Source organism: Chiloscyllium punctatum, chromosome 3 (genome assembly GCF_047496795.1).
Source record: "Chiloscyllium punctatum isolate Juve2018m chromosome 3, sChiPun1.3, whole genome shotgun sequence".
Classification (NCBI taxonomy): domain Eukaryota; kingdom Metazoa; phylum Chordata; class Chondrichthyes; order Orectolobiformes; family Hemiscylliidae; genus Chiloscyllium; species Chiloscyllium punctatum.
The window spans coordinates 156,657,707-156,685,652 of record NC_092741.1 but is presented as its reverse complement, the minus strand read 5'-3'; the positions used below and the strand labels follow the sequence as shown (position 1 = coordinate 156,685,652).

General features: G+C 44.5%; 2 protein-coding genes across 4 annotated transcripts in view; both read left to right on the top strand.

Moving 5' to 3' along the window:
* The window catches only part of selenoi (selenoprotein I), a 56,175-nt gene extending 49,133 nt beyond the window's left edge, over positions 1 to 7,042 (top strand). Inside the window, exon 10 of the mRNA XM_072562848.1 lies at positions 2,336 to 7,042. Within this exon, the coding sequence (XP_072418949.1) occupies positions 2,336 to 2,401 (66 nt within the window). The 3' untranslated portion in view covers positions 2,402 to 7,042. The remainder of the gene's footprint in view (positions 1 to 2,335) is intronic.
* A 3,674-nt stretch (positions 7,043 to 10,716) lies between these two features.
* drc1 (dynein regulatory complex subunit 1 homolog (Chlamydomonas)) overlaps positions 10,717 to 27,946 on the top strand; it is an 89,671-nt gene continuing 72,441 nt past the window's right edge. For all 3 annotated transcript variants that reach the window (XM_072562824.1, XM_072562819.1, XM_072562833.1), the window contains exons 1-3: positions 10,717 to 10,958; positions 18,756 to 18,843; positions 26,409 to 26,521. In XM_072562824.1, the coding sequence (XP_072418925.1) occupies positions 10,837 to 10,958; positions 18,756 to 18,843; positions 26,409 to 26,521 (323 nt within the window). In that variant the 5' untranslated portion in view covers positions 10,717 to 10,836. The remainder of the gene's footprint in view (positions 10,959 to 18,755; positions 18,844 to 26,408; positions 26,522 to 27,946) is intronic.

Here is a 27,946-nt window from a genome sequence, read left to right as displayed (position 1 = left end):
AAAGTCCAGGTACACTACATCTACTGGATCTCCCTCATCCATCTTCAGAGTTACATCCTCAAAAAATTCCAGAAGATTAGTCAAGCATGATTTCCCCTTAAATCCATGCTGACTCTGACCTATCCAGATGTCATAATTTCATCCTTTATAATAGACTCTAGCATCTTTCCCACCGCTGAGGTCAGACTAACTGGTCTATAATTTCCTGCTTTCTCTCTCCCACCTTTCTTAAAATGTGGTACAACATTAGCCACCCTCCAATCTGCAGGAACTGATCCCGAATCTATCGAACTCTGAAAAATAATCACCAACGCATCCACAATTTCTCAAGCCACCTCCTTCAGTACCCTGGGATGTAGACCATCAGGCCCTGGGGACTTATCAACCTTCAGACCTAACAGTCTCTCCAACACCAATTCCTGGCAAATATAAATTTCTTTCAGTTCAGGTCCTTCAGCCACTGTTACTTCAGTGAACACAGATTTGAAGTACCAATTCAATTCTTCTGCCATTTCTTTATTCCCTGTAATATATTCCCCTGTTTCTGCCTTCAAGGGTCCAATTTTAGTCTTAACCATTTTTTTTTTGCCTTTCACATACCTAAAAAAGCTTTTACTATCTTTTTTTAATATTTTTGGCCAGCTTACTTTTGTACCTCATTTTTTTTTTTTTCTCTGCATATTTCCTTCTTAGTAATCCTCTGTTCTTTAAAAGCTTCCCAGTCCTTTGTTTTCCCACTTATCTTTGCTATGTTATACTTTTTCTCTTTTAACTTTATATGTTTCTTAACTTCCCTCGTCAGCCACGGCCACCCCTGCCTGCCTCCTAGGATCTATCTTCTTTTTTGGAATGAACTGATCCTGCATCTTCTGCATTATACCCAGAAATATCTGCCATTGTTCCTCCACTGCATCCCTGCTAGGACATTGCACCATTGAACTTTGACCAGCTTCTCCCTCATAGCTCCATAGTTCCCTTTTATTCAACAGAAATATTGTCACTTCCAATTGTACCCTCTTCCCCTTCAAATTACAATAAGCTTCAATCATCTGCATTATGGTCACTACTTCCCAATGGCTCCTTCACTTCGAGGTCCCTGATCAATTCTGGTTCGTTACACAATACCAGATCCAGAATTGCCTTCTCCCTAGTAGGCTCCAGCACCAGCTGTTCTAAGAATCCATCTGAGGCACTCCACAAAGTCTCTTTCTTGAGGTCCAATACCATCCTGATTCTCCCAGTCTTACCTGCATGTTGAAATCCCCCATAACAACTGTAGTAACATTTCAGCTCCTGATTCACCTTGCATCTGACATCCGGACTACTGTTTGGGGGCCTGTAGATAACTCCCAAGAGAGTCTTTTTACCTTTAGTATTTCTCAGCTCTTATCCATACTGACTCTACATCCCCTGATTTTAGGTCCCCCTGCACAAGGAACTGAATATCATCCCTTACCAATATGGCCACCCCCACCCCCTCTGCCAGTCAGTCTGTCCTTACGATAGCACGTGTAGCCTTGAATATTCATTTCCCAGGCCCTGTCCACTTGAAGCCACGTCTCAGGTATCCCCACAATATCGTATCTGCCAATTTCCAAAAGAGCCTCAAGCTCATCCATCTTATTTCTAATGCTTCGTGCATTCATATATAGTATTTTTAATTTTGTTACTGCCATCAACTCCTATTTCACTCAACCTTACAGCATGATCCCTTTGAGTTTTCTGCTTCATTGATACAAGTTTTCTGCTTCAAGTCTTTCTTGACTTCCCTTGTTTTAATTCTGTTTTTTAACATCTCTATCATGGTGGGATTTGAACCACAAGATCCCAAGACATGAGCCTGTAGATTTTGAAGCATTTGTGCCACTGCCTCCCGAATATTATATACTCTTTCCTGATGCCTGACTTTGGACATAATCTCCTGACTGTACACCCCTCCTGACCATAGTTTGAAAAAGCTGGCTCTTTTTAAAGGCATGACAAGCTTGATTTGCATTTTTTTTTCACATGCTGTGGCCATCTATATTAGTGAATTAGAGAAAACATAACCTTGACCCTTGGATAAGTACTTTTTATGCTGGTGAACTACACGGCAACAAAATTGCCATGAAAGGGAGACTAATAAACCATTTCAAGAGTGACTCAAAATTGAACTAATGAGTTGAAAAATGTTGAATATTTATAGAGCTGGAAGCAGTTTCGCAATATCACAATGATTGGAAATACCCTGATGCACCTTAGCATTGAGAATAGCTACAGGAATTAGATAAGTTTTACTTTCAAGGAATTAAAAACATGTCTTTTGGAATAAATATCTTTATTCTCTTTTACATAGGTGAATCAACTGAGCAAACATTTTAACATCTATGTCTTCTCATTGAAAAAACCAAACATTGAATGACTAGAGGAGGAACAGAAAATTGGCTTGCAGGCTTCTGAAGTATTGTAAAGAATAGCAACAGAAGAGCCTGTGAATGCTTCAACCATCACTGCAAACTGTGCCCCCCACCACCAACAGTAGAAAACAGGAGATTTAGATGGTCCCTCCTAAGTATTAAGATATTGTTTAATGAAGAGGTACTGATAAAATGAATAACTCAATTATGTAAATAGACAATAACTGTACACAAAGGTTGTGTGCAATTGGCTGGCACTGGTTTTTTTTTTGACGTGACGCTCCCTTTCATTCAAGTTCTATTGTACTATTGGACTCTTTGATTAAAATAGATGGTAACTTGTATCCAAGACAATGGATGAAGAAACATTTCGTCGGACTCCCACTCTTTTTAGATTCAGAACCTAGTCCTTGGGTAATGTGATTATACTTTCGTTTTTCTGCATTGTCCACATTTTTTTTTCGACCTGTGTCCTGAAACATAATTCCATCTTTCCTAGTATACTGGAGATTGTGTTCACTTGCCTATAGTCTGAGTAAAATGGCCAATTTTGGAAATTGCACATTTTTACAAAGATGGAATAGTAATGGAGTCTTGAGTGTGAGTTTGCCACAGCTCATGTTAAAACCTCTTTTCTGAGAAAGTTATAGCTTTTTGCAAAAGAAATTGGATGGAAATATTAAAAATTAAGTTCATTATCAGAAACCAATCAAAATCTTAAATTGACGTTCTCAGTTCTTCTGTTTCAGTTTTTTTTGTGTGTGGTGGTGAATGCATGCCGATTTTTCTACAATATAGTTTTATTTCAATGGGAGATTTGTGCTTGAATGAAGAGTATACTAAAAGTCTCAGAGCAAGGTATACTTGGAAGGAACAAGCATTACTAGTAGTAGTTGTGTTTATTTTACAAACCAGAGGTTTAGTTCCTAAATACTGTTTAGGAAAAGCAATTTAATGTGTGTATTTTCATTTTTGGCAATTACACTCAGTTAAGGTGGAGGGGTGTAGAGAGGGGGTAGAACTATCTGATTGTCATGCTTCATAATATAATAATCCATACTTAATTTGGATCCTTGTTAAGTACAAGTTAGCTAATGGTCTCACTTCCATACAGGCAAAGCTTGCCATAATAAAACATTGCAATATTCATTTTCATAACTAATTTCTTCCAAAATATTTGGATCTGTTGAATAGAATCTGCTCTAATAACATATATTTTCATGCTAACCATTTTGTCCTAACTCCAGTTTCCTTTTAAAGCAATTTTGACTGGGCCAACTAATTATAACAATGATTAATTGTATTGCAGCTTCAATGGGATACCAGCAAGTCTTGCACAGTTGTATCAATAATTGTCTCTGAATATGAACTAAAGTTCTAATATCATGGCAAAATATCAAATCCATCTTTATGTTTTTAACTATCTGTAGTACAAAAGTGAAGTTTGAATCCATTTAATGTATATTGCCTCTTTGTTGTGCCTCACTGACCTCTTGTAAACTTTAGAGTAATCATCTTTATGTCACTTACTATTTCACCTGTGGTTTGTGTTTGATTCTGATGTTTCATACATATGTTGTCAGAATTCTAAGAGATGAATACCTAAAGTTTTTAGCTTTGTAATTCAGTCAGATTGAATCTGACTTGAAAGTCATAAATTGAAAGTGCTTAATTTGACCATCAACTTTCAACCAAAATCCAATTCAAAGCCCACTTGTGATTCATATTTGTTGTTGGAAGGAGTCCATGATCAATCGTTTGACTAGTTCCCTTTATTTATTAAAGGGTGCAATGCTATGGAATATTGTTTTTCTTTAATTTGCGGCTTCAAGTTGCGTGTAACTTTTTAAATTCCAATTTGTAGAAGAGATTGAGATCCTGGTAGCGCATTAGTTCAAATCGGAATGTACAGTGACTTGGCTGATCTAGCAATGGTTTTAATACTACCGCTTGTAAATGAGGATGTAGGTCCTTTTAACAACTTTGTCAATTTGTGAAGTACTACTTGAAACTAATGCAGAAGTTTGTTTAATATTAGAGGTAGAAGCACTTTCTGTGCCAATTCCAGACGAGTCTGTTATTTCTGGGTTCAGACAGTAACTGAATCATGAATTCATGCAGATGTAACTTTTTTTATTGATTTCTAGCTGCTGGTGTAATTATTTTTGTTAGGGATGTCAATGAACTATATCTTAAGCTAATATTAGTGTTGCTATTACAATTTGATTTTGCTTTCCTCTCCATCTACTTAGTTAAATTGCCAGTAATGTGATTGTGTCTTAAACACTTAATTGGTGTGGAGCATTGATGTGTGAACGTCCTCATGGCTTTCAGTTGTTATGGGTACACATTATTTGATTAATTCTCAAGAGGCTGTTATTTTGTACAGAAATATCTAAATACAACTTTGCTGTTAATGAAAAATAAACTATTCTCCTATTATTAATGCATGGTTAAGTTGGTTAGATATGTACAATGAATGCTGACTTGGAATAACTGCAGATATTTAATAGTGTAAATAGGTTCTTATGTTGTATAGTGGTTCTCAATGTCAGAAAATGAGTTGTGGTGAAGTGACCACAGAACTTATGTGCCTCCCTTGTATCACTGGATTTTGCAATTTTTTTATATTCCTAGTAATATCCTGCAAAAAATACAATACCTTCCCCCTGCTTCAATTAAAGCTTTTAAGTAGAAGTTCAATCAAACAGCTACTATGGAGAAAGTAGTGAACATTCTTGTACACTAAGGTGACTTGTGGTTTTCTTTATGAAAGTTAAAGTTTAGTATTTCCACTTGCACATCTTACAAGCTTTTTTTGTAAGAAGTGTCAGTGGCTGCAGTTTTTTTTTAACCAGTTTAAGATTTTGATATTTCTTGCAGACTTCATTATTCCCCTTGGCCTTTGTCATGTAATTTCATAGTGGTAAAAACAGAACAGCTTATCAATCTTGTCACTTTTTTTTTCTTTTTAAATAGCAGTGGCAGTCTAGGTTTTCTAGAAAACTTAATCCAAATGTTGGATATGAGGGGCTGATGGTCAAATTTTGGCTTTGTTTACATCCCTCTCTACCACAAATAGTTTAACTGTTTATTAGCACTAAAACCTGTAAGCATCTTATGTAATTAATGCAAAAACCTTTTGCTTTTTTTGGGTTTTGGGTCCAGGGTGCATGGTTATTCCAGATTCCATTAGTACCAAAGGTTCTGTATAGTGAAAATGATAAATTATTTCCATTCAAACTGAAACAATTAAACCTTAACAAATTTATACTAGATTGTGAAGTGCTTTTCACATCTGCCATTGCAGTGTACTGTTAATTCAATTTGCACATTGATCTTGTTTGCAAGTTAATACCACAATACAGCTGTGTAGAAATCTGTTTTCTATCCTTTTGAAAGCCGATTTTATTCATATAGTTAACCCATTTTGCTGCTCAATTGCTGACATTTTTAAATTTGGGAATGATTGTTTAATTAACTTAATTGTGTGCATGTTGTATAATTCAGAAGCCTGAATACAGCTTAATTTGTGATATTATTTAAATTGATATTTAATGTCTTATGCAGGCAATTAAATGTATTCAAACTATATCTGTCTCTATTAGATGTATTCAGTAATATTTTGCTGCCTTGAGTTTGCTTCTGAAACTGATTGTTCAAGGCTGCTTGTTTTTGTTTCTTTGTTCCTCAGTAAATTTAATTTAAAGAATAAGTGGGATATGAAAAGAAGAGATGGACGTTCTCATATAAAACTTGGATGATAGTTAAAAGCACATTTTAAGCAGTTCAGGGTTTGTCTATATTTTGAGGGGGAAAGAAAATCTGGTGAAAGGAATAATTTTCAAAAATGCTAAACCAAAATATGTATTTTCTTTCCTGTAAGTCTAAAATGCCACAATGTTATAGTTTGCAGATGCCATTTCAGTTGGAGCTTATTTTGGAGAACATTGAGAAGACTGCATATAATTTAAACACTTGTGAATGTCTTAAATTTTGATCACTACCTGTTAACTGAGAGATTTAACAATAAAAGTGAAATGAGCTTGTTAACTGGTTATTAAATCAATTTAAATGCAACTTTTCCAGTCATGTAAACATAGTCTTGAAGATGCACTTTGTCAGAATTGATTTCAAATTGTTAACTGCCAATCTTGGGTGTATTAAGAGTTCTGTGATTTTCATACACTCTTCTCGTTAACTTTGGTATATCAACAGGTAACAATTTCATGCTTATCAGGCAATAATTTTGAAATCTTTTTTGATTTTTTAAATCTCATTTTAATACTTTTTACTTTGAATTGCTAAAAATTGAAGGGATTTTGGTTTAAACTTAGCTTTTGCATTCCTCATTGTGACAATGCAGGACATGGTGGGTATGCAAAAATCTGTTTTCTTTGCTACTTGTCTGAGTTCTGGTCTCTGATTTAACTGAATTAATTGCATACATAATATTTCAGAGAACCTTATTTTGATCAGCCCTCCAAATTTAAAGAAAAGTTAAAATAATTTATCAGTATTGCACCTTTTGTGATAGTAAGTGACAACTCTAAAGTACATGCTTGGACTTTGGAAAGAATGGAATGTTATACGTGAGTTGACAGAAGTGACTTGGTTACAAAAATCAATAAAATAAATTGTCTGAATGTTTGTTTGTTTTAAATGAGGAAAATACTTTGCTTTGTATGATAGTATTTGTAGTAATCCTGCCTATGTTCTACACAGTACACTGCTTTCCCCTCCCCTTTTAAAGTCCTAATTTGCAAATCAGGAAAAGCAAGCATTACCTGAATATGATAGGCACAGGGAGGAAAATGTGGGTAACTGCTTCACCTCCTTCATAATTAGAAGCTCCTTCATTAGGAGCTTTTATGATGAAGACCTACTCTGAGGGATGACTGCTTTTTAAAGCCATAACAGTTTATTCTTAAGTGCAAGAAGTTTTTTTGACATTGCAAAATTTGATCTCTTAGTCTTAAATGGTATTTTCAATGAGTTTAGTTCATCTTTTGCACTATTGAATTTCAAATTTGCTTTTTAATTGATACATTTATGAAAGTTACCTACAAACCAATGTTCCCTGGCTAAAAGGGCAGAATTTGGAAGCTCCCACATTCCAATAGAGAATTGTGGTTATAAGTTGTGTGACAAATTGGCAAAGGATTACCTTATGACATAATTATGGGACCATTAAAATTGCAGCTGAGGAATTAAATAATCATAGTATTCAAATTAAGATTTGTTTGATTAGTTAGTGATTTATTGTATATAAATATTTCACACTACAACTGACTACAATTTACTTGTTTCATGAGGACTAAATATCATCTAATATGCCTTTTGTCCTTGACTCCAAAAATGTGTTTTTCATAAACATTTAATAAAGAACAAGTTGGGAAAGCCCTTGCTGCCTTTGCTTGAAACACCCAGGCTACCTCATTTAGCTTTTTATTAGAAAAATAATTGGGATGACTGGTATTAATACCCTAATAGTACTAATATATTCCATAAAGAGCTCTATTACATTGCTCTCTTGCAGATCATTATTTGTTACAAAAATAACAACAAGGTTTAAATTAAAGGATAGAGGGCAAGCTGCACACTCTCACTCTGTTGTAAACTCTATGCAGGTCCTGAGGTACCTGTGCAGATTTGGTGCTGAAAACTAAGTGTATGCTAATTCATTGTTGAATTTCATGAAGAGGCAGCTTGGTGGTACACATTCTATAATTAAATTAGTTTACTGTCAAGAAGTTTAAGTCTTTATTTTGTTACATTATCAGGGTTTTGTAATCCACAAATGACTGGATTCATAATCAAATTCTGATGTTCTTGTTCAAAACTCATAGGAGATTGTAATGCGATTGAATCATAAGATGCATTTTCTTGATAATTGTACTTTTAGTCTGTTTTTAAGTATTAAGAGAACTTTTTTTAATGCTGTTTTCTTCATTATGAAGTAATGATCTACATTTATGATTTAAGTAAAAAAAGTTCACAATCCTGTTGCTGGCATATCATGCTTGCAGAAAGTTGTTCAAAAATGTACCTGAGGTAATTCAATTGGTATAGCATGTAGACATTTGACAACTTTCTTGCATGTCTTCAAAACTATATATATTCAGTTGGTCAGATTACCTACACCCCACTAACTGGTCTTTCATTTTAACTGAATTTATTGGGAATGCCACATTGCATACAGGAATGTGTCATATTTACTGGTCATTATTTCAGCTGAAGTCATGCATAACATACGTTTCTGTGACCATCAGAATAAAAATGTATGACTGCTGTTGGATGAGGTCCTGTGGTAGCTTTAGTTTGTAAAATGCTACCTATTTATTTACTTATTTATTTATTTGTAAAGATTAACTTTGAGGAAGTTTAATAAAACTGGAGGGGAAAAAAGTGGTTTGATTTATCTTGTCTCATATAACCTGATAACTGAAGTTATTAGGACATGGTGATTTATTGAAAGTATAACCCTTTTAATACTTTTTAATATCCTTTTTGAAATTCACTTGTCAATGTTCCTTTTAAGGGATGTTGAATTTGTGCTCATGGAAAAATATTTTGACAACTTTGATTTAAATAAAATTATGCATAACATCTGTATTCCCAAACAATAACTTTTTTTTTTCTGAAACATTTCAGAAATGTGAGCTTGAAGTTTGTGCTGGATCATAGATGCACCAGGAACAGAGCTTCATAACTGCTCTCTTAAAGTTGCCTATGCAACAGGCTTTTTTTTTTTTTGGACCATTATTCTGCTTGCCTCCATATTCCCACCCCTTCATTCTTCCACTTTTTTTGAGGGGGAAAAAAACAGTTCCAAATGGTTTGGAAGGACTAATGATCTTTTTGCACTCCAAAATTGCATCTTTTATAGATGGTATAAACTGCTACTGAGCATTCCGTTTCCTTAACTTGCACCTTTTGTAGATGGTGGTAAGGATTTTGGTGGGTGATACAGACAGTGAGTTATTCACTACACTATTCCTAGCCTCTGAATCATCCACTAAACAGAAACTCAACTGGACTCACTACATAAACAGAGATAGTAATACCTTTTTTGAATATGAAGGGGTGGTGGTTAGGTTGCCTCTTTTATTGGCGATGGTCATTGCCAGGTTGTGTGGCCTAAATGTTTTCTATTCCGTCAGCCCAAACCTAGATGTTATCCAAATCTTGTTGCAGTTGGGCATGCACTTTTCAGTAGCTGGTGTAGCATGTAGTGCTGAACACTGCATCACACATGAACATTCCCAATTCTGACCTTATGATGGAGGGAAGGTCATGATGCAGCAGCAGAACGATTAGGGTTAGAACACTACTGTGATGGACCTATGCAACAACTACAACCGTCTGCCTGTCAGATATGACTCCAACAGTGGAACTATGTTTCCCCTTAGTTTTTATTAAGCTTTGCTAGGGCTCCTTTCTGATTGCAGGGGCATTTACTTTCATCTCCCAACCTTGCTCTGTCTAGTAGTGATTGATTTTTGATGTTTTCAAAATATTAGTCACTTTCGCCTCTCAAAAGTCTTAAATTTTCCAATCTTTCTTCATGAAGTGGAGTCTGTCATTCGTGCAAATACGTCAGAGAGTGTGCAGAAGTCATCCTCAAAGTGTGTTCACATGCTAAAGTATGGCACCTATAACAATTCCTTAATAGTCCTGCTATAAGTCTAGCTTTTGTCTTTTATAGGTTTACTACCTGCAGCTAGTTCAACTCTTTAATTCATGCTGTTCTCAATTTCCTTTCTTCGAAATGTATCACCTCCCCTGAAGAAGTTCATCTGCCACCTTCTTGCGTACTCTACTCACTTCTCAGTCTTATGGTTGAAATTCTACACTTTATGGAATTAATATAAATTGTAAAACAATAATGAGTAAATCATAATGAGGAAAAGCAAGAGTCTCCCTGCTAGCTGTAACTTAAAACCTCTCAATTAACAGTTCAGCTTCAATACTGCTCAGCCCATTCTTGCATTAATTAATATTGCAAATATCCCTTTCATTCCATGAATTAAGTTAGTATCATATGGTCTTGTAATCAATCTGGAATGTTCTTTGGTAGTTGAGGTGATGTACATTACCCTCACTAACCCCCTCTATTACCCTCGGCAAAGGACATCAAGTTTCATTATTGGTCCCTCACATGAATAATTCACCTACATTTGTCGGGTTATTAATTTAGTCCTAATTACTATATTACAATAATTATAGATGTTAAAGTTACTATTCTGTTCTTACCCGCCCCCAGCGACGACCAACGTGGTGACGTCACGGTCACCAAGCGACCACCGTCTCCTAGCGACGGGGAACAACCGCCTTTCTCGGGCCCAGGGGAACGAGCCGCTCCCGCTCCCGGTCCCGGTCCCGGTCCGATCCGGTCCTTCCCGCCTCTCTCGGGCCCAGGGGGATCACCAGCCTCACCATGTCGGATACATTGATCATCCAGCCTGATGAGAAGGCCATCACCGTCAACTCCGATGTCGCCGAGGAGAGAATCGCCGCCCGCCGCATCCGGATCGCCGAGCGGCAGGAGGAGAAGCGACGGTGGGAGCGGCGGATGGAGTTATCATCAGACCGGCCGGGGGAGGGGGGAGGGTGGGGGGGATGGAGGTGAGGAGAGGGGGGTGAGGGGGGATGGAGGTGAGGAGAGGGGGGAGAGGGGGGATGGAGGTGAGGAGAGGGGGGTGAGGGGGGATGAAGGTGAGGAGAGGGAGGAGAGGGGGGTGAGGGGGGATGAAGGTGAGGAGAGGGGGGTGGGGGGGGATGGAGGTGAGGAGAGGGGGGTGAGGGGGGATGGAGGTGAGGAGAGGGGGGTGAGGGGGGATGAAGGTGTGGAGATGGGGGTGGGGGGGATGGAGGTGAGGAGAGGGGGGTGGGGGGGATGGAGGTGAGGAGAGGGGGGTGAGGGGGGATGGAGGTGAGGAGAGGGGGGATGGAGGTGAGGAGAGGGGGGTGAGGGGGGATGGAGGTGAGGAGAGGGGGGTGGGGGGGGATGAAGGTGAGGAGAGGGGGGGTGGGGGGGGATGGAGGTGAGGAGAGGGGGTGAGGGGGATGAAGGTGAGGAGAGGGGGTGGGGGGGGATGAAGGTGAGGAGAGGGGGTGAGGGGGATGAAGGTGAGGAGAGGGGGTGGGGGGGGATGAAGGTGAGGAGAGGGGGTGGGGGGGGATGAAGGTGAGGAGAGGGGGGTGAGGGGGGATGAAGGTGAGGAGAGGGGGTGGGGGGGGATGAAGGTGAGGAGAGGGGGGGTGGGGGGGGATGGAGGTGAGGAGAGGGGGTGAGGGGGATGAAGGTGAGGAGAGGGGGTGGGGGGGGGATGAAGGTGAGGAGAGGGGGTGAGGGGGATGAAGGTGAGGAGAGGGGGTGGGGGGGGATGAAGGTGAGGAGAGGGGGTGGGGGGGGATGAAGGTGAGGAGAGGGGGGTGGGGGGGATGAAGGTGAGGAGAGGGGGGTGGGGGGGATGAAGGTGAGGAGAGGGGGTGGGGGGGGATGAAGGTGAGGAGAGGGGGTGGGGGGGGGATGAAGGTGAGGAGAGGGGGTGAGGGGGATGAAGGTGAGGAGAGGGGGTGGGGGGGGATGAAGGTGAGGAGAGGGGGTGGGGGGGATGAAGGTGAGGAGAGGGGGTGGGGGGGGATGAAGGTGAGGAGAGGGGGTGGGGGGGGATGAAGGTGAGGAGAGGGGGTGGGGGGGGATGAAGGTGAGGAGAGGGGGTGGGGGGGGGATGAAGGTGAGGAGAGGGGGTGAGGGGGATGAAGGTGAGGAGAGGGGGTGGGGGGGGATGAAGGTGAGGAGAGGGGGGTGAGGGGGGATGAAGGTGAGGAGAGGGGGGGTGGGGGGGATGAAGGTGAGGTGAGGGGGGTGAGGGGGGATGAAGGTGAGGAGAGGGGGGTGAGGGGGATGAAGGTGAGGAGAGGGGGGTGAGGGGGATGAAGGTGAGGTGAGGGGGTGAGGGGGGATGAAGGTGAGGAGAGAGGGGGGTGGGGGGGATGAAGGTGAGGTGAGGGGGGTGAGGAGGGATGAAGGTGAGGAGAGGGGGGGTGGGGGGGATGAAGGTGAGGTGAGGGGGGTGAGGGGGGATGAAGGTGAGGAGAGGGGGGTGAGGGGGATGAAGGTGAGGAGAGGGGGGTGAGGGGGATGAAGGTGAGGTGAGGGGGTGAGGGGGGATGAAGGTGAGGAGAGAGGGGGGTGGGGGGGATGAAGGTGAGGTGAGGGGGGTGAGGAGGGATGAAGGTGAGGAGAGGGGGGGTGGGGGGGATGAAGGTGAGGTGAGGGGGGTGAGGGGGGATGAAGGTGAGGAGAGGGGGGTGAGGGGGATGAAGGTGAGGAGAGGGGGGTGAGGGGGATGAAGGTGAGGTGAGGGGGTGAGGGGGATGAAGGTGAGGAGAGGGGGTGAGGGGGGATGAAGGTGAGGAGAGGGGGGTGAGGGGGATGAAGGTGAGGTGAGGGGGTGAGGGGGGATGAAGGTGAGGAGAGGGGGTGAGGGGGGATGAAGGTGAGGTGAGGGGGTGAGGGGGGATGAAGGTGAGGAGAGGGGGTGAGGGGGGATGAAGGTGAGGAGAGGGGGGTGAGGGGGATGAAGGTGAGGTGAGGGGGTGAGGGGGGATGAAGGTGAGGAGAGGGGGTGAGGGGGGATGAAGGTGAGGAGAGGGTGAATGAAGGTGAGGAGAGGGGGTGGGGGGGATGAAGGTGAGGTGAGGGGGGTGAGGGGGGATGAAGGTGAGGAGAGGGGGTGAGGGGGGATGAAGGTGAGGAGAGGGTGAATGAAGGTGAGGTGAGGGGGTGAGGGGGGATGAAGGTGAGGAGAGGGGGTGAGGGGGGATGAAGGTGAGGAGAGGGTGAATGAAGGTGAGGAGAGGGGGTGGGGGGGATGAAGGTGAGGTGAGGGGGGTGAGGGGGGATGAAGGTGAGGAGAGGGGGTGAGGGGGGATGAAGGTGAGGAGAGGGTGAATGAAGGTGAGGAGAGGGGGTGGGGGGGATGAAGGTGAGGAGAGGGGGGTGAGGGGGATGAAGGTGAGGTGAGGGGGGTGAGGGTGAATGAAGGTGAGGTGAGGGGGATGAAGGTGAGGAGAGGGGGGTGAGGGGGATGAAGGTGAGGTGAGGGGGTGAGGGGGGATGAAGGTGAGGAGAGGGGGTGAGGGGGGATGAAGGTGAGGAGAGGGTGAATGAAGGTGAGGAGAGGGGGTGGGGGGGATGAAGGTGAGGTGAGGGGGGTGAGGGGGGATGAAGGTGAGGAGAGGGGGGTGAGGGGGGATGAAGGTGAGGAGAGGGGGATGAAGGTGAGGTGAGGGGGGTGAGGGGGGATGAAGGTGAGGTGAGGGGGTGGGGGGGATGAAGGTGAGGTGAGGGGGTGAGGGGGGATGAAGGAGAGGAGAGGGGGTGGGGGGGATGAAGGTGAGGTGAGGGGGTGAGGGGGGATGAAGGTGAGGAGAGGGGGGTGGGGGGGATGAAGGTGAGGTGAGGGGGTGAGGGGGGATGAAGGAGAGGAGAGGGGGTGGGGGGGATGCAGGTGAGGAGGGGGGGTGGGGGGGGATGAAGGTGAGGAGGGGGGGTGGGGGGGAATGAAGGTGAGGTGAGGGGGTGGGGGGGATGAAGGTGAGGAGAGGGGGTGGGGGGGATGAAGGTGAGGAGAGGGGGTGGGGGGGATGAAGGTGAGGAGAGGGGGTGGGGGGGAATGAAGGTGAGGAGAGGGGGTGGGGGGGATGAAGGTGAGGTGAGGGGGTGGGGGGGAATGAAGGTGAGGAGAGGGGGTGGGGGGGAATGAAGGTGAGGTGAGGGGGTGGGGGGGATGAAGGTGAGGTGAGGGGGTGGGGGGGATGAAGGTGAGGAGAGGGGGGTGAGGGGTGATGAAGGTGAGGAGAGGGGGGTGAGGGGGGATGAAGGTGAGGTGAGGGGGTGGGGGGGATGAAGGTGAGGTGAGGGGGGATGAAGGTGAGGAGAGGGGGTGAGGGGGGATGAAGGTGAGGAGAGGGGGTGAGGGGGGATGAAGGTGAGGAGAGGGGGGTGAGGGGGGATGAAGGTGAGGAGAGGGGGTGGGGGGGATGAAGGTGAGGAGAGGGGGTGGGGGGGGATGAAGGTGAGGAGAGGGGGTGGGGGGGATGAAGGTGAGGATAGGGGGGATGAAGGTGAGGATAGGGGGGATGAAGGTGAGGAGAGGGGGGATGAAGGTGAGGAGAGGGGGTGAGGGGGGATGAAGGTGAGGTGAGGGGGTGGGGGGGATGAAGGTGAGGAGAGGGGGTGGGGGGGAATGAAGGTGAGGAGAGGGGGTGGGGGGGAATGAAGGTGAGGAGAGGGGGTGGGGAGGATGAAGGTGAGGTGAGGGGGTGGGGGGGATGAAGGTGAGGAGAGGGGGGTGGGGGGGAATGAAGGTGAGGAGAGGGGGGTGGGGGGGATGAAGGTGAGGTGAGGGGGTGGGGGGGATGAAGGTGAGGAGAGGGGGGTGAGGGGTGATGAAGGTGAGGAGAGGGGGGTGAGGGGGGATGAAGGTGAGGTGAGGGGGTGGGGGGGATGAAGGTGAGGTGAGGGGGGTGAGGGGTGAGGGGGGATGAAGGTGAGGAGAGGGGGTGAGGGGGGATGAAGGTGAGGAGAGGGGGTGAGGGGGGATGAAGGTGAGGAGAGGGGGGTGAGGGGGGATGAAGGTGAGGAGAGGGGGTGGAGGGGATGAAGGTGAGGAGAGGGGGTGGGGGGGATGAAGGTGAGGAGAGGGGGTGGGGGGGGATGAAGGTGAGGAGAGGGGGTGGGGGGGATGAAGGTGAGGATAGGGGGGATGAAGGTGAGGATAGGGGGGATGAAGGTGAGGAGAGGGGGGATGAAGGTGAGGAGAGGGGGTGAGGGGGGATGAAGGTGAGGAGAGGGGGTGAGGGGGGATGAAGGTGAGGAGAGGGGGTGGGGGGGGATGAAGGTGAGGAGAGGGGGTGGGGGGGGATGAAGGTGAGGAGAGGGGGGTGGGGGGGATGGAGGTGAGGTGAGGGGGTGAGGGGGGATGGAGGTGAGGAGAGGGGGGTGGGGGGGATGGAGGTGAGGTAAGGGGGGTGAGGGCGGATGGAGGTGAGGAGAGGGGGGTGAGGGCGTATGGAGGTGGGGTGAGGGGGGATGGCGGTGAGGAGAGGGGGGTGAGGGGGGATGGCGGTGAGGAGAGGGGGGGTGAGGGGGGATGGCGGTGAGGAGAGGGGGGTGGGGGGGATGGAGGTGAGGTAAGGGGGGTGAGGGGGGATGGCGGTGAGGAGAGGGGGGGTGAGGGGGGATGGAGGTGAGAGGGTGAGGGGGGATGGAGGTGAGGAGAGGGGGTGCGGGGAATGGAGGTGAGGGGAGGGGTGCGGGGAATGGAGGTGAGGAGAGGGGTTAGGGGGATGGAGGTGGGGGGGTGGAGGTGAGGTGAGGGGGGGATTGAGGTGAGGTGAGGGGGGTGGGGGGGATGAAGGTGAGGAGAGGGGGGGATTGAGGTGAGGGGGGTGGGGGGGATGAAGGTGAGGAGGGGGGGATTGAGGTGAGGTGAGGGGGGTGGGGGGGATGAAGGTGAGGAGGGGGGGATTGACGTGAGGTGAGGGGGGTGGGGGGGATGAAGGTGAGGAGAGGGGGGGATTGAGGTGGGGGGTGGTGGGGGATGAAGGTGAGGAGAGGGGGGATTGAGGTGGGGGGTGGGAGGGATGAAGGTGAGCAGAGGGGGGATTGAGGTGAGGGGTGATGGAGGTGAGGTGAGTGGGTTGAGGGGGGATGGAGGTGAGGAGAGTGGGTTGAGGGGGGATGGAGGTGAGGAGAGGGGGTTGAGGGGGGATGGAGGTGAGGAGAAGGGGTTGAGGGGGGTATGGAGAGGGGGTGGGGGGATGGAGGTGAGGAGGGGGATGGAGGTGAGGTGGGGGCGGCGCGGGGGGATGGAGGTGAGGAGTGGGCGGTTGGAGGTGAGGTGTGGGGAGTGGGGGTATGGAGAGGGGGTGGGGGGATGGAGGTGAGGAGGGGGGGATGGAGGTGAGGGGGTGGCGGCGCGGGGGGATGGAGGTGAGGAGTGGGCGGGTGGAGGTGAGGTGTGGGGAGTGGGGGTATGGAGAGGGGGTGGGGGGATGGAGTTGAGGTGTGCGGACTGGGGGTATGGAGAGGGGGTGGGGGGATGGAGTTGAGGACTGGAATGGGGGGATGGAGGTAGGGAGAGACGTGGGCGTCCTGTCTCCTCAATTTAGAGGAGACCACATCAAGAGCAACAGACACAGTAGGTAACGTATGTGGAAGTACTGGTAAATCTCTGTCGGATGTGGAAGGATGCTTTGGGACTTTGGATGGAGGTGAGAGGGGGAGATCCTCACCTTCCACCCCACCAACGTCTGGATACAATGCATCATCCTCTGCCATTTTTGGCACCTACAATCAGATCCTACCACCAGAGATATATTTCCGTTCCCACCCCTATCTGCATTCCACAGAGACCATTGCCTCCGTGACTCCCCGTTAGGTTCATGACCCCCACCAACCCACCCTCCATTCCCGGCACCTTCCCTTGCCATCGCAAGAGGCGTAAAACCCGAGCGCACACCTCTCCCTTTCCCCATAACCCTTGATTCTTCTCGTGATCTATTGCTGTTCAGTTCAACAGAAGGTATGTTTATTGTCAAAAACAAGCATTTATAATAATGGTAGGATTGAAGTCCTTGTCTGGCTGCTGTCTTGATTAATTTAATTTATGAAGTAATTAGTTTTTCCATTATGTGCATAACTTAGTCAAGCAGAAACAGCATGTCTTCATGCTCAGGAAATGATGCCTGACAAATTTATGAGAATTTTTTAAGGAGATGACAAGCAGGAAAGATAAAGGGGAACCAGTGGATGTAATTTATTTGGATTTCCAAAACGAGTTCAACAAAGTACCTCACATAAAACAACTTACCAAGATAAGAGTCAAGAGGTCTGGCAGCAGTGGGGAGAAAGCAGAGTGAACTTGGATACTAGCTTTTTCTGATTCATGCATGAATTGTTCTGTGCTGCACCTTTCCACAGTCTTTCTTCATTTAATTTTCAGCCTTGTCTGTTCTTCCTGTGATTATGCATAAAATCACATCCAAGTTCATTGTGTAATAATAAAGCAAATGAACTTCTGGTTTTATTTCAAGGGGCATAGAGTATAAAAATAGCAAAGTCTTGCTAAAGCTGCACAAAGCACTAATCAGACCGCGCTGAGAATGCTATGAACAGTTTTAGCTTCCTTGTCAAAGGAAAGATGCATTGGCATTGGAGAGTGTTTATAGAAGGTTCACTTGGTGATTCTTGGAGAGATTTTCTTATGAGTCAAGTTTAAATGAACTGGGCTTATATACTTTGACATTCAGAAGGTTGAAAGGCAATCTTATTGAAATATATAAGATTCTTAGAGACCTTAGGGTAGATGTGGTGAGATAGTTTCCACTTGTGGGAGAGTGAGCAGTTGGCCATTTAAGATAGAGATGAGAAAGGATTTCCTTTTTGAGGGTAGTGAATTTGTGAGATTACTTAGCACAGTGTAAAGACTGGATTGTCAAGAATATTCAAGGCTGAGATGGACGGATTTTTAATTAGTAAGGCAGTCTAAGGTTGTGGAGAAAAGGAAGGAAATAGCTTTGAAAATTATAAGATCAGCTGTGATCTCATTGAAAGGTGAAGAAGCCAATGACCTATTCTTCTTCTGCTTCTTATGGTCTTGTGTGACTCCTTGTCACAAATAATTTCTGACCTTTTTTAGATTAGATTACTTACAGTGTGGAAACAGGCCCTTCAGCCCAACAGGTCCATACCGACCCGCCAAAGCACAACCCACCCATACCCCTTACCTAACACTACGGGCAATTTAGCATGGCCAATTCACCTAACCTGCACATCTTTGGACTGTGGGAGGAAACCGGAGCACCCGGAGGAAACCCAGGGAGAATGTGCAAACTCCACACAGTCAGTCGGCTGAGGCGGGAATTGAACCCGGGTCTCTGGCGCTGTGAGGCGGTGGCTCCACTGTGCCACCGTGCCGACCTCTTTGTCTCCCGCCACATCCATTCCTTGGTATAGTGTTGGGAAGGGGAAAGCAGATATTAGATTAGGTTCCCTACAGTGTGGAAACAGGCCCTTCGGCCGAACCAGTCCACATCGACCCTCTGAAGAGTAACCCACCGAGACCCATTTCCCTCTAACTAATGCACCTAACACTATGGGCAATTTAGCACGGCCAATTCATCTGACCTGCACATCTTTGCTGACCACTGAGCCACCGTGCCACCCTTATTGGTGCACAGTGATTCAAAAAAGTTACTGGTGATTGCCTCATCTATGATTTTTGTTTGTCATATTTAAAAGATTCACATAACAAATGAAGTATGTGTCAAATCATTTTGCAGGGAAGCAATGGAGAGAATTTATGGTATTGAGGAAGAGGAAAAAGAGCATTTAAGTAAAAGCTGCCAGCAGATTGTGGACTCGCATCAGGTCAGTTCTTTAATATTAACAATCACCTGTCCATATTCACTCTCCTTTACTTTTCTTTAGCTTGATAGTGCACATGCATTACTCAGTCATTGCACATTGAATCTGCTTTGACTGACCATTTTGGTGTTGGAAAAGTAAAAGAAGATGTATTCTGTGATATGATGAATTGCAATATTCCCCCAGTGACACCGATTTGTGGTATTGCGATGTTTCTGATGATGCCTTACTTTCTTCGATAATTTTGCTTGAACTAATGAACTAGCAGTTTTTCACTCACTCTATCCTAAACATGCTTAATGTTGGGAAAATTCCACTATATTTGTTAGCATATGATGGGCAGTATGGTGATTCAGTAGGACAGCATGGTGGCTCAGTGGTTAGCACTGCTGCCTCACAGCTCCTGGGACCCGGGTGCAATTCCAACCTCAGGTGAATGTCTGTGTGGAATTTGCATGTTCTCCTTTTATCTGTGTGGGTTTCTGCTAGGTGCTCTGGTTTCCTCCCACAGTCCAAAGATGTGCACGTTAGTTGGATTGGCCATGATAAATTGCCCATAGTGTTCAGGGATATGTAGGTTAAAGTGCATTAGCCACAGGAAATGCAGAATTATAGGGTAGGGAGATGGGTCTGAGTGGAATGGTCTTCGGAGGATTGGTCTGGCCTGCGTCTGAATGGCCTGTTTTCACGTTGTGGGGATTATGTGACTGACTGGTCTCTGCAGAGCAGTTGCAGTAAGAGTTCATGGTGACATTGCATGACTGCTGAAACAACCAGTTGTGCCTTTGGTACCTCAGTTTTGAATATTCCAGTACACTTTCAGCTAGCCTTCCAACATACTTCCCATAAACTGGAACTCACCCAAAACTTTGCTCCCTGTATTCAAACTTACACCTAGTCCCCTTCACCCATTATCCCTTCTGGTTTAAAATTTAAATCCCTGATTTCAAATAGCAACATGATATTGTCCCTTGCTATCTCTCTTACTTCCTTCAACTTCACAATTTTTGTGAAATTGCTGCTCTGCACATTCCAGTTTTACTTCTTCCACCATTGTCAGTCATGCTTTTGGCTGCTTGGACTCCCAGCTCTGGAGTTCCCTCCCTAAATCTCTATACCTTGCTCTCCTTTAAGAGTCTCTTTAAAGCTCACATCTTTCAACAAGGATTTTTTCACATCTCCTAATATCTCCTTATATGGCTTGGTGTCAAAGTTTATTTAATAATATGAAGCACTTTGGGACTTTTTTAACATTGAAGGCACCATATAAATGTTGGAGTGGAGATTCATTGATGGCAGTTGTTTTTGCAGGTCTGCCTTTGTAACTGACAATGTGGTCTGTGAAATGAATTGACTCTTTCAAGAATTTACATTTTTTATTAAGTCTTTAAGCAGTTTAAAACCATTTTAATACTTACTGCCCAACTCTAGTTGCCCTTGAGAAGATGGTGGTGAGCTGCCTTTTTGAACTGCTGCTAGGGAGGGAGTTCCATGTCAATGCTATCTGTACCCTCCGAAGTTTATACACCTTAGTCAGATCCCTTCTTAGCCCTCTCTGCTCAAAGTCCAGCTTATCCAGTCCTCCTTCATAGTTGAATTGCTCCAGCCCAAGCAACATCCAGGTGAATATCTTTGGCACCTGCTCTACTGCAATCACATCCTAAACTGTGGCACATCAGTACTGTGTACTGTACTCCAGCTGTGACCGAACTAACATTATATACAGCTCCAAAGTATCCTCCGAACCCTTGTATTCAGTGCCTTGCCCAATGAAGATAAGTATCCTATATGCTATCTTGCCTGCCTGCTTTGCTGTCTTCAAGGATCTGTGGACATACACCAAGTTCTGTCTCTCTTCTGTAATTCATTGGGTCATATCATTCATCATGTACTCTCTTACCTTGTTAGTCATTTTCAAAATGCATCACTTCAGAATATTTATGATTAAACTCTATTTGCTACTCGTCAATTCATCTGACCAGCCCATCTATAATGTCATACAGTCTAAGGCTTTTGACCTCACTATTTACCACATGGCTAATTTTTGTACAATATGTGAACTTACTGGTCATACCTTCTACATTCTACTCTAGATCACTAATGTATACAACCATCAGCAAGGGACCTAGTAGGATGCTACTGGACACAGGTTTCCGGGGACAGAAACACCTATTGACCATGACCCTCTGTTTCCTGTAATTCATTGGGTCAATTTTGGATCCTGTTTGGCAAATTGCCCTGGATTCCACAAGTCTTTTTTTGCCATGCCAAACCTTGTCAAAAGCCTTACTGAAGTCCAAATAGATGACATCAACTGAACTGTCCTCACTTACAATTCTGGCCAACTTGAAAAATTCAACGAAGTTTTTTTAGACAATATCTTCCCCATAAAAAGCATTCTGAAGATCCTTGCCTTGGTTAATCCATGCATCTCCAAGTGGAGATTAATTCTGTCCCTCAGAAGTTTTTCCAACAGTTTCCTGACCATGTTATACTCACTGACCTGTAGTTTCCTGGTTTATCCATACCTCACTTCTTGAATAGTTGTATCACATCAGCTGTCCTCCTGTCCTCTGGTATCTCACCTGTGATTAGAGAGATTAAAAGTAGTGTCAGAGCCCTTGCACTCTCATCCCTTGCCTCTTACAGCAGCTTGGGGTTTTATCCACTCTCCAACCTGCAAAATCCGGTTCCTGCACGAATGCTGAAAGAATCAAATCCTTCCACCATGTGTCAGATATAGACCACCAGTCAACAACCCACAAACCAGAGACACAGCCAGACAGAACGGATTCAGGATGATCCAGGTAATGATTACAGATGCACACAACAGACTACACAAATATAGACAAGAAATTGCGCGCCAAAAATCGTTACTTTCAAAAACCACCAATCAGGAATGGACCCGGACCATAGAACAGGCTGTCACCATAGGACAGAACAGGACCACACACCACAAAAAAACGGCACGAAAAGAAAAAATGGCCAAACTAACACACAACAGAGAGGACACCACAACACGGGTTAGAAATCTCTCCCACAGACAGCTCACAGACACGGAAGGAACAATACTGGCCAAGGGACTCAACTATAACCACAGGGACGCCAAGACAGCAGACTTCCTAGCAGCACTGGAATGCACACTCAGAAACAATGGACTGACAGAAGAGACACAACAAACGGTGAGACAAATTACCGTACCCCTGATAACAAGGAAAAGACAAGCACACAACCGCAACACCAAGGAGAGGGAAGCACTAAAATCACTAAGAAATAATAAGAACATAATCATACTACCAGCAGACAAAGGCAGAATGACGATCATCCTGGACAAAGCAGAGTACATCCAGAAAGCGCAACAACTACTTGCAGATACCAACACCTACCAAAAGAGGGAGATTGACCCCACCCCACAGCTCACCAATAGGATAAATAACACACTGAGGAACCTGCAAAAAAGCGGACAGATAACCAGGTTTGACCTACAGAGAATGAATTCTGGATTAGTGGTGCTGGAAGAACACAGCAGTTCAGGCAGCATCCAAGGAGCTTCGAAATCGACGTTTCGGGCAAAAGCAATTTCGAAACTCCTTGGATGCTGCCTGAACTGCTGTGCTTTTCCAGCACCACTAATCCAGAATCTGGTTTCCAGCATCTGCAGTCATTGTTTTTACCTACAGAGAATGAAACCTGAAAGCAACACCACCCCCAGATTCTATGGACTACCTAAAGTGCACAAACCAGACATCCCACTCAGACCCATAGTATCACTACCAGGGACACCATCACGCAAACTGGCTAAAGAACTACAACAGAAACTGAAACACCTGATCAGCGGATCCAGATACTCTATACAGTCAACACAGGAATTCTTGGACATATCAGAAATATACACATAACACAAGGAAGAAACTATGGTCTCATTCGATGTAACGGCACTGTTCACCTCTATCGACAAAACCCTAGCCAGAGAAACAATAGCCAACCTGCTGGACATACAGAACAGACAAGAAGACGGGGAACCTATCAACAAAGATTGCATACTCAAACTACTGGACCAATGCCTCACAACACACTTCACATTCAACAACCAAATATATGAACAAATCAACGGCACACCCATGGGCTCACCCATCTCTGGACTCATAGCAGAAACGGTAATGCAAAGGTTAGAACAAACAATCTTACCGCAAATTCAACCCAAACTCTGGGTCAGATATGTGGATGACACCTTTGTAATCATTAAAATCACAGAGATAGAAAACACACACCGGATCATCAACGCCACATTCACAGGAATCCGATTCACTAGAGAAGAAGAAAAGGACAACCAACTCCCATTCCTAGACGTGATGGTACAGAGAACACCGAACGGAGAATTCACCACAAAGGTAGACAGGAAAGCCACACACAGACCAAGTCCTGAACTATGAAAGCAACCACCTCAACACACACAAAAGAAGTTGCATCAAGACACTGTTCAAAAGGGCCACAACACACTGCAGCACACCAGAACTGCAAAATGTGGAAGAAGAACATCTACACAATGTATTCGCCAAAAACGGATACCCCCGCAATTTCATCAACAGATGCCTAAGGGAAAGACAACGGAACGAGGACATGCCACAACCCAAAGGACTAGACACGTTACCATACATCAAGAACATTTCTGAAATGACAGCCAGACTACTACGACCACTAGGACTCATAACAGCACACAAACCAGCAGTCACTCTCAGACAACAACTCACTAGGACAAAAGACCCGATACTCAGCATGAGCAAAACCAACGTTGTGTACAAAATTCCATGCAACAGGAAGACAGCTAACGATCCCGTATCCATGAACACCAACTAGCCACGAAACAACACAACCAGCTATCCTTAGTAGCCACACACACAGATGACAAGCAACATGAGTTCAACTGGGACAACACTACTATTATAGGGCAAGCCAAACAGAGAACAGCCAGGGAATTCCTAGAGGCATGGCACTCATCCACAGTTTCAATCAATAAGCACATCAACCTGGACCCAATATGCCGCCACTGCAGCGGACAGCTGGAACTGACAACTGGAAGTGGCAGAGACAAACCACTATAAATGCCAGAGGAAACATCACAGAATCGCTTCACAGGAGGCTCCCAAGCACTGAGGATGTCACCTAGACAGGGGACGAAACGTTTGCAAGACAAATTCCCAGCTTGGTGAACAGAACTACACCAACTGGTTATACCCCTTCCCTGTCATTGTTTTCTCTACCAACCTATTCTTTCTGTATGGTAAATTCACATGCAGAGTACTCATTTGAAACATCAGCTATATCTTCCGTCTCCATGCTTTGGTCCCCAGTTGGCTGTACATTTTCTCTGATTATTCTCTTGCCCCTAATATGTTTATTTGTTCTCCTTATTTACTTTCTAAGTAACCTCCTGAACTTTTCATACCCCCTCTCTGGAGTGTGCTGTTTGAGTCCTTGGAATCTCCCATAAGCTTAATTTTCTTTCTGTATCCAATCCTTAACATTCTTTGATATCCAGGGTTAGAGTCATAGAATCATATAGCATGGAATCACACCATTTGGTCCAACATAATCCCACACTAAACTAGTCGCACTTGCCTGCACTTGGCCCATATTCTATCAAATATTTCTTAGTCATGTACTTATCTAAATATCTGCTAAATCTTGTAACTGTACCTTCATCCACTGCTTCCTCTGGAAATTCATTCCACACACGAACCACTCTCTGCATGAAAAAAATTGCCCCTCATGTCTTTTAAATCTTACTCCTCTCACCTTAAAAGTATGCCCCCAAGTCTTGAAATCTTCCACCCTAGGGAAAAGGCACCTGCCATTCACCTTATCTATCTCCCTCATTATTTTATAAACCTCTGTAAGGGCACCCGTCAATCTCCTGTGCTCCAGTGAGAAAAGTTCCAGCCTATCCTTTCTAACTTCAATCCTGCATTCCTGGCAAGCTCCTGGTAAATCTATTCTGGACCATGAGACATAGGAGCAGAAATTAGGCCATTCACCCCATCGAATCTGCTCCACCATTCAATCATGGCTGATAAGTTTCTCAACCCCATTCTCCTGCTTCCTCCCCATAGCCCCTGACCCCCTTGATACTCAAGAACCTATCTATTTCAGTCATAAATTTACTCAATGACATGGCCTCCACACCCTTCTGTGGCACTGAATTCCATAGATTCACCCCTCTTTGGCTGAAGAAATTTCTTCTTATCTCCATTCTAAAGCGGCTTTCCTTTCCTCGAAGGCTATGCCCTCGGGTTTTAGTCTCTCCTACCAATGGAAACATCATCCCAACATCTACCCTATCCAGGCCATTCAGTGTTCTGCATGTTTCATCCATCTAAACTCCATCAAGTATAAACCGAGAGTCCTCAAAAGTTCCTCATATGTTAAGCCTTTCATTCCTGGGTCCATTCTCGTGAACCTCTGAACACACTGTAGAGACAGTACATCCTTCCTGACAATACTCCAAATATGATTTGACCAGAGCCTTATGGAGCCTCAGAAGTACATCTCTGCTTTTTTATTCTAATCCTGTCAAAATAAATGCCATCATTTTATTTGCCTTTCTAACTACTGACTCAACTTGCAAGTTTACCATGAGAGAATTCTGGACTAGAACTCCAAAGTCCTCAACATAAAGCCCAACTTCTACAATCAAAGATCTGAGCGAGGTTATGCCAACTTCAAAGAATTATGTACCTGAATTCCTAGGTCTCTGTGCTACAGCACTGCCCAAGACCCTATTTTTAATTGTATAAGTGTTGTCTTTGTTTCACCAAAATGCAATATCTCGCATGTATCCAATTAAACTCCCTTTGCCACACTTCAGCCCATTGACTCAATTATTCAAGATCTCTTTGTAAAGTTAGATTACCTTCTGCATTATCCAACAATCTTGGTGTCATTCATAAACTTACTAACCGTGCTATCACTAGTACAGATCTGACTTCTCATCTTCTTAAACATTGAAAATTCAATTTTATGGGGTCCATTAATGCTGCTGCCAGTTGATTAATCCATCTTTGTATTGATTACTGAGCTATAAGTGTGCTCAACTATTTATTATATGCGAGTGAACTATTTGAAGTTTTCATGACTGAACGTATACTGCTGAAGCCACGGTTATTGTCCTCTTGTCTTTCAGTCATGTGATCTCTACCCTCATCATACTTACGCAGTCTAGCACATTGATCCTTATAAATCCTTAAACGACATAGCCCATGTAAGTCCATGGCCCAAACTGTTGGAAAGAAAATGGGAGGAAAGATGGACATACAAAACGCAAAAGTGCTGGAGAAACTCAGTAGATCTGGCGGGGCCTGGAGAGAGAATAACAGTTCGTGTTTTGAGTCCAGTAATCTTTTTCAGTTCTGTTTTTCTCTGTGTAGATTTTGTTGGACCTGCTGAGTTTCTCCAATACTTTCTGTTTTTGTTTTAGACCTCAAGCATCTGCAGTTCGTTGTTTTATTTAAGATGGACAGTCAATTTAGACTCATAAGTGATTGATTGGTAGTTTGTTTTAATTTTTAAAGAAATTGATTCAGCTGCGAAGAGATGGGACATCATTGGTTACAAATGTGCAAATTGCAGAAAACTCAAGGGAGATACTGCGGAGAAGCACAGAAAGAGAAATGCAAAAGCATAGGTGAGTCAGTTATACTATTTTTATATTTTTCCATTTGCACCAATTCTATACTATTGTTTTAGAATGGTGGTGGGGATGGAAGCATTTCTACTCTTTAGTGACAGTTGGATAAAATTAGACAAGAAATCAAAATTAATTGATGTAATGTCATATTGAGCACATCAGTATCAGTACTGGTTCCTTGATGGTGTCCAGTAATAGGAACCCTGGATGGTTACAGATCCTTTCTTCCAGACCCACGTGCTTAAACAAACGTGTGTTAACTAACTTCACTCAGCTTTTACAGTTCTGCTCATCATTTGGTTTGCAATATCAATTAGAGTTACATTGTGTATTGTTGCTTATCTTTTAGGTAAAGATTTAGTTAGTCTAAAGATGCTTTTCAGTATTACTTTTACTGACCTTAATTTAAGTGAGAAAGTAATTGTACCAAGTATACTTCTCTGGTAATCCAGGTCAGTTGTTAGGAAAAGAGAAAACTGCTTACATTTCATTTTTGATTTATTCAAAGGACCTAAGTACCATCTTCACATACAGCAGCTTAATGAGCAAACTTGTGAATCAACATGGTCCCCAATATTTGTTGAATATTCTAGAAATGTAAAGGGATTTTTCTCATAATACTGGAAATGGATCTGGGTGGGTTAATCTTCGAAGGGTCAGTGTGGACTTGTTGGGCCGAAAGGCCTGTTTCCACACTGTAGGGGAATCTGATCTAATCTAAGCATTAAGCTTTGTAGTATGTACAGAATTAGGTTTCTGAAGGTTACAATATTTCAATTTCCTTTCTCCAAAAGAAGTGTGTGAAATAAGCTCTCCGTTTGATTTTATGATACAATAGAGTTGTTTTAGTGCTTACAAAATCATAGTCCAAAAAATAGGACTATTTTTTGGACTATGGAGTGGGGGAAGTAAACTTCATTGCTTATTTTAAAAAGAATGAAAAATGTTAAATGACTATCTGCTTACAGGCAGGCATTGAGAATAGGGAGAGAAATTTGTGTTGAAACTCTCAATCTGTAACAGGAACATTCATAATCTGGCCTGATAGTGATTTGAATGGATGGAAATCTGAAACAAAAACAAAATTTTTGGAGAAACTCAGCAGGTTTGGCTGCAACTGTGGCGAGACAGCAGATTTAATGTTTTGGGTCCATTGACCCTTCTTCAGAACTGATTGCAGCTAAGAAAGGTTTGGTATATATGCTGACGTTGGTATTGGGGTAGGCGTAAGTGATAGATGGAGGTGGAATGCAGAGGGAGAGAGAAAAACAGTTGGACAGACAAATGAAAACATGATGGACAACCTGGAAGAATCAGTAGCTGTTAATGGGGACCATTAGTAGCTGACAATGGTTTTGGTTGTGATGGCAGTCCACATGATGACCTGGCTTGGTGTGTGGGGTTTGGGGAAAGGATATGGAA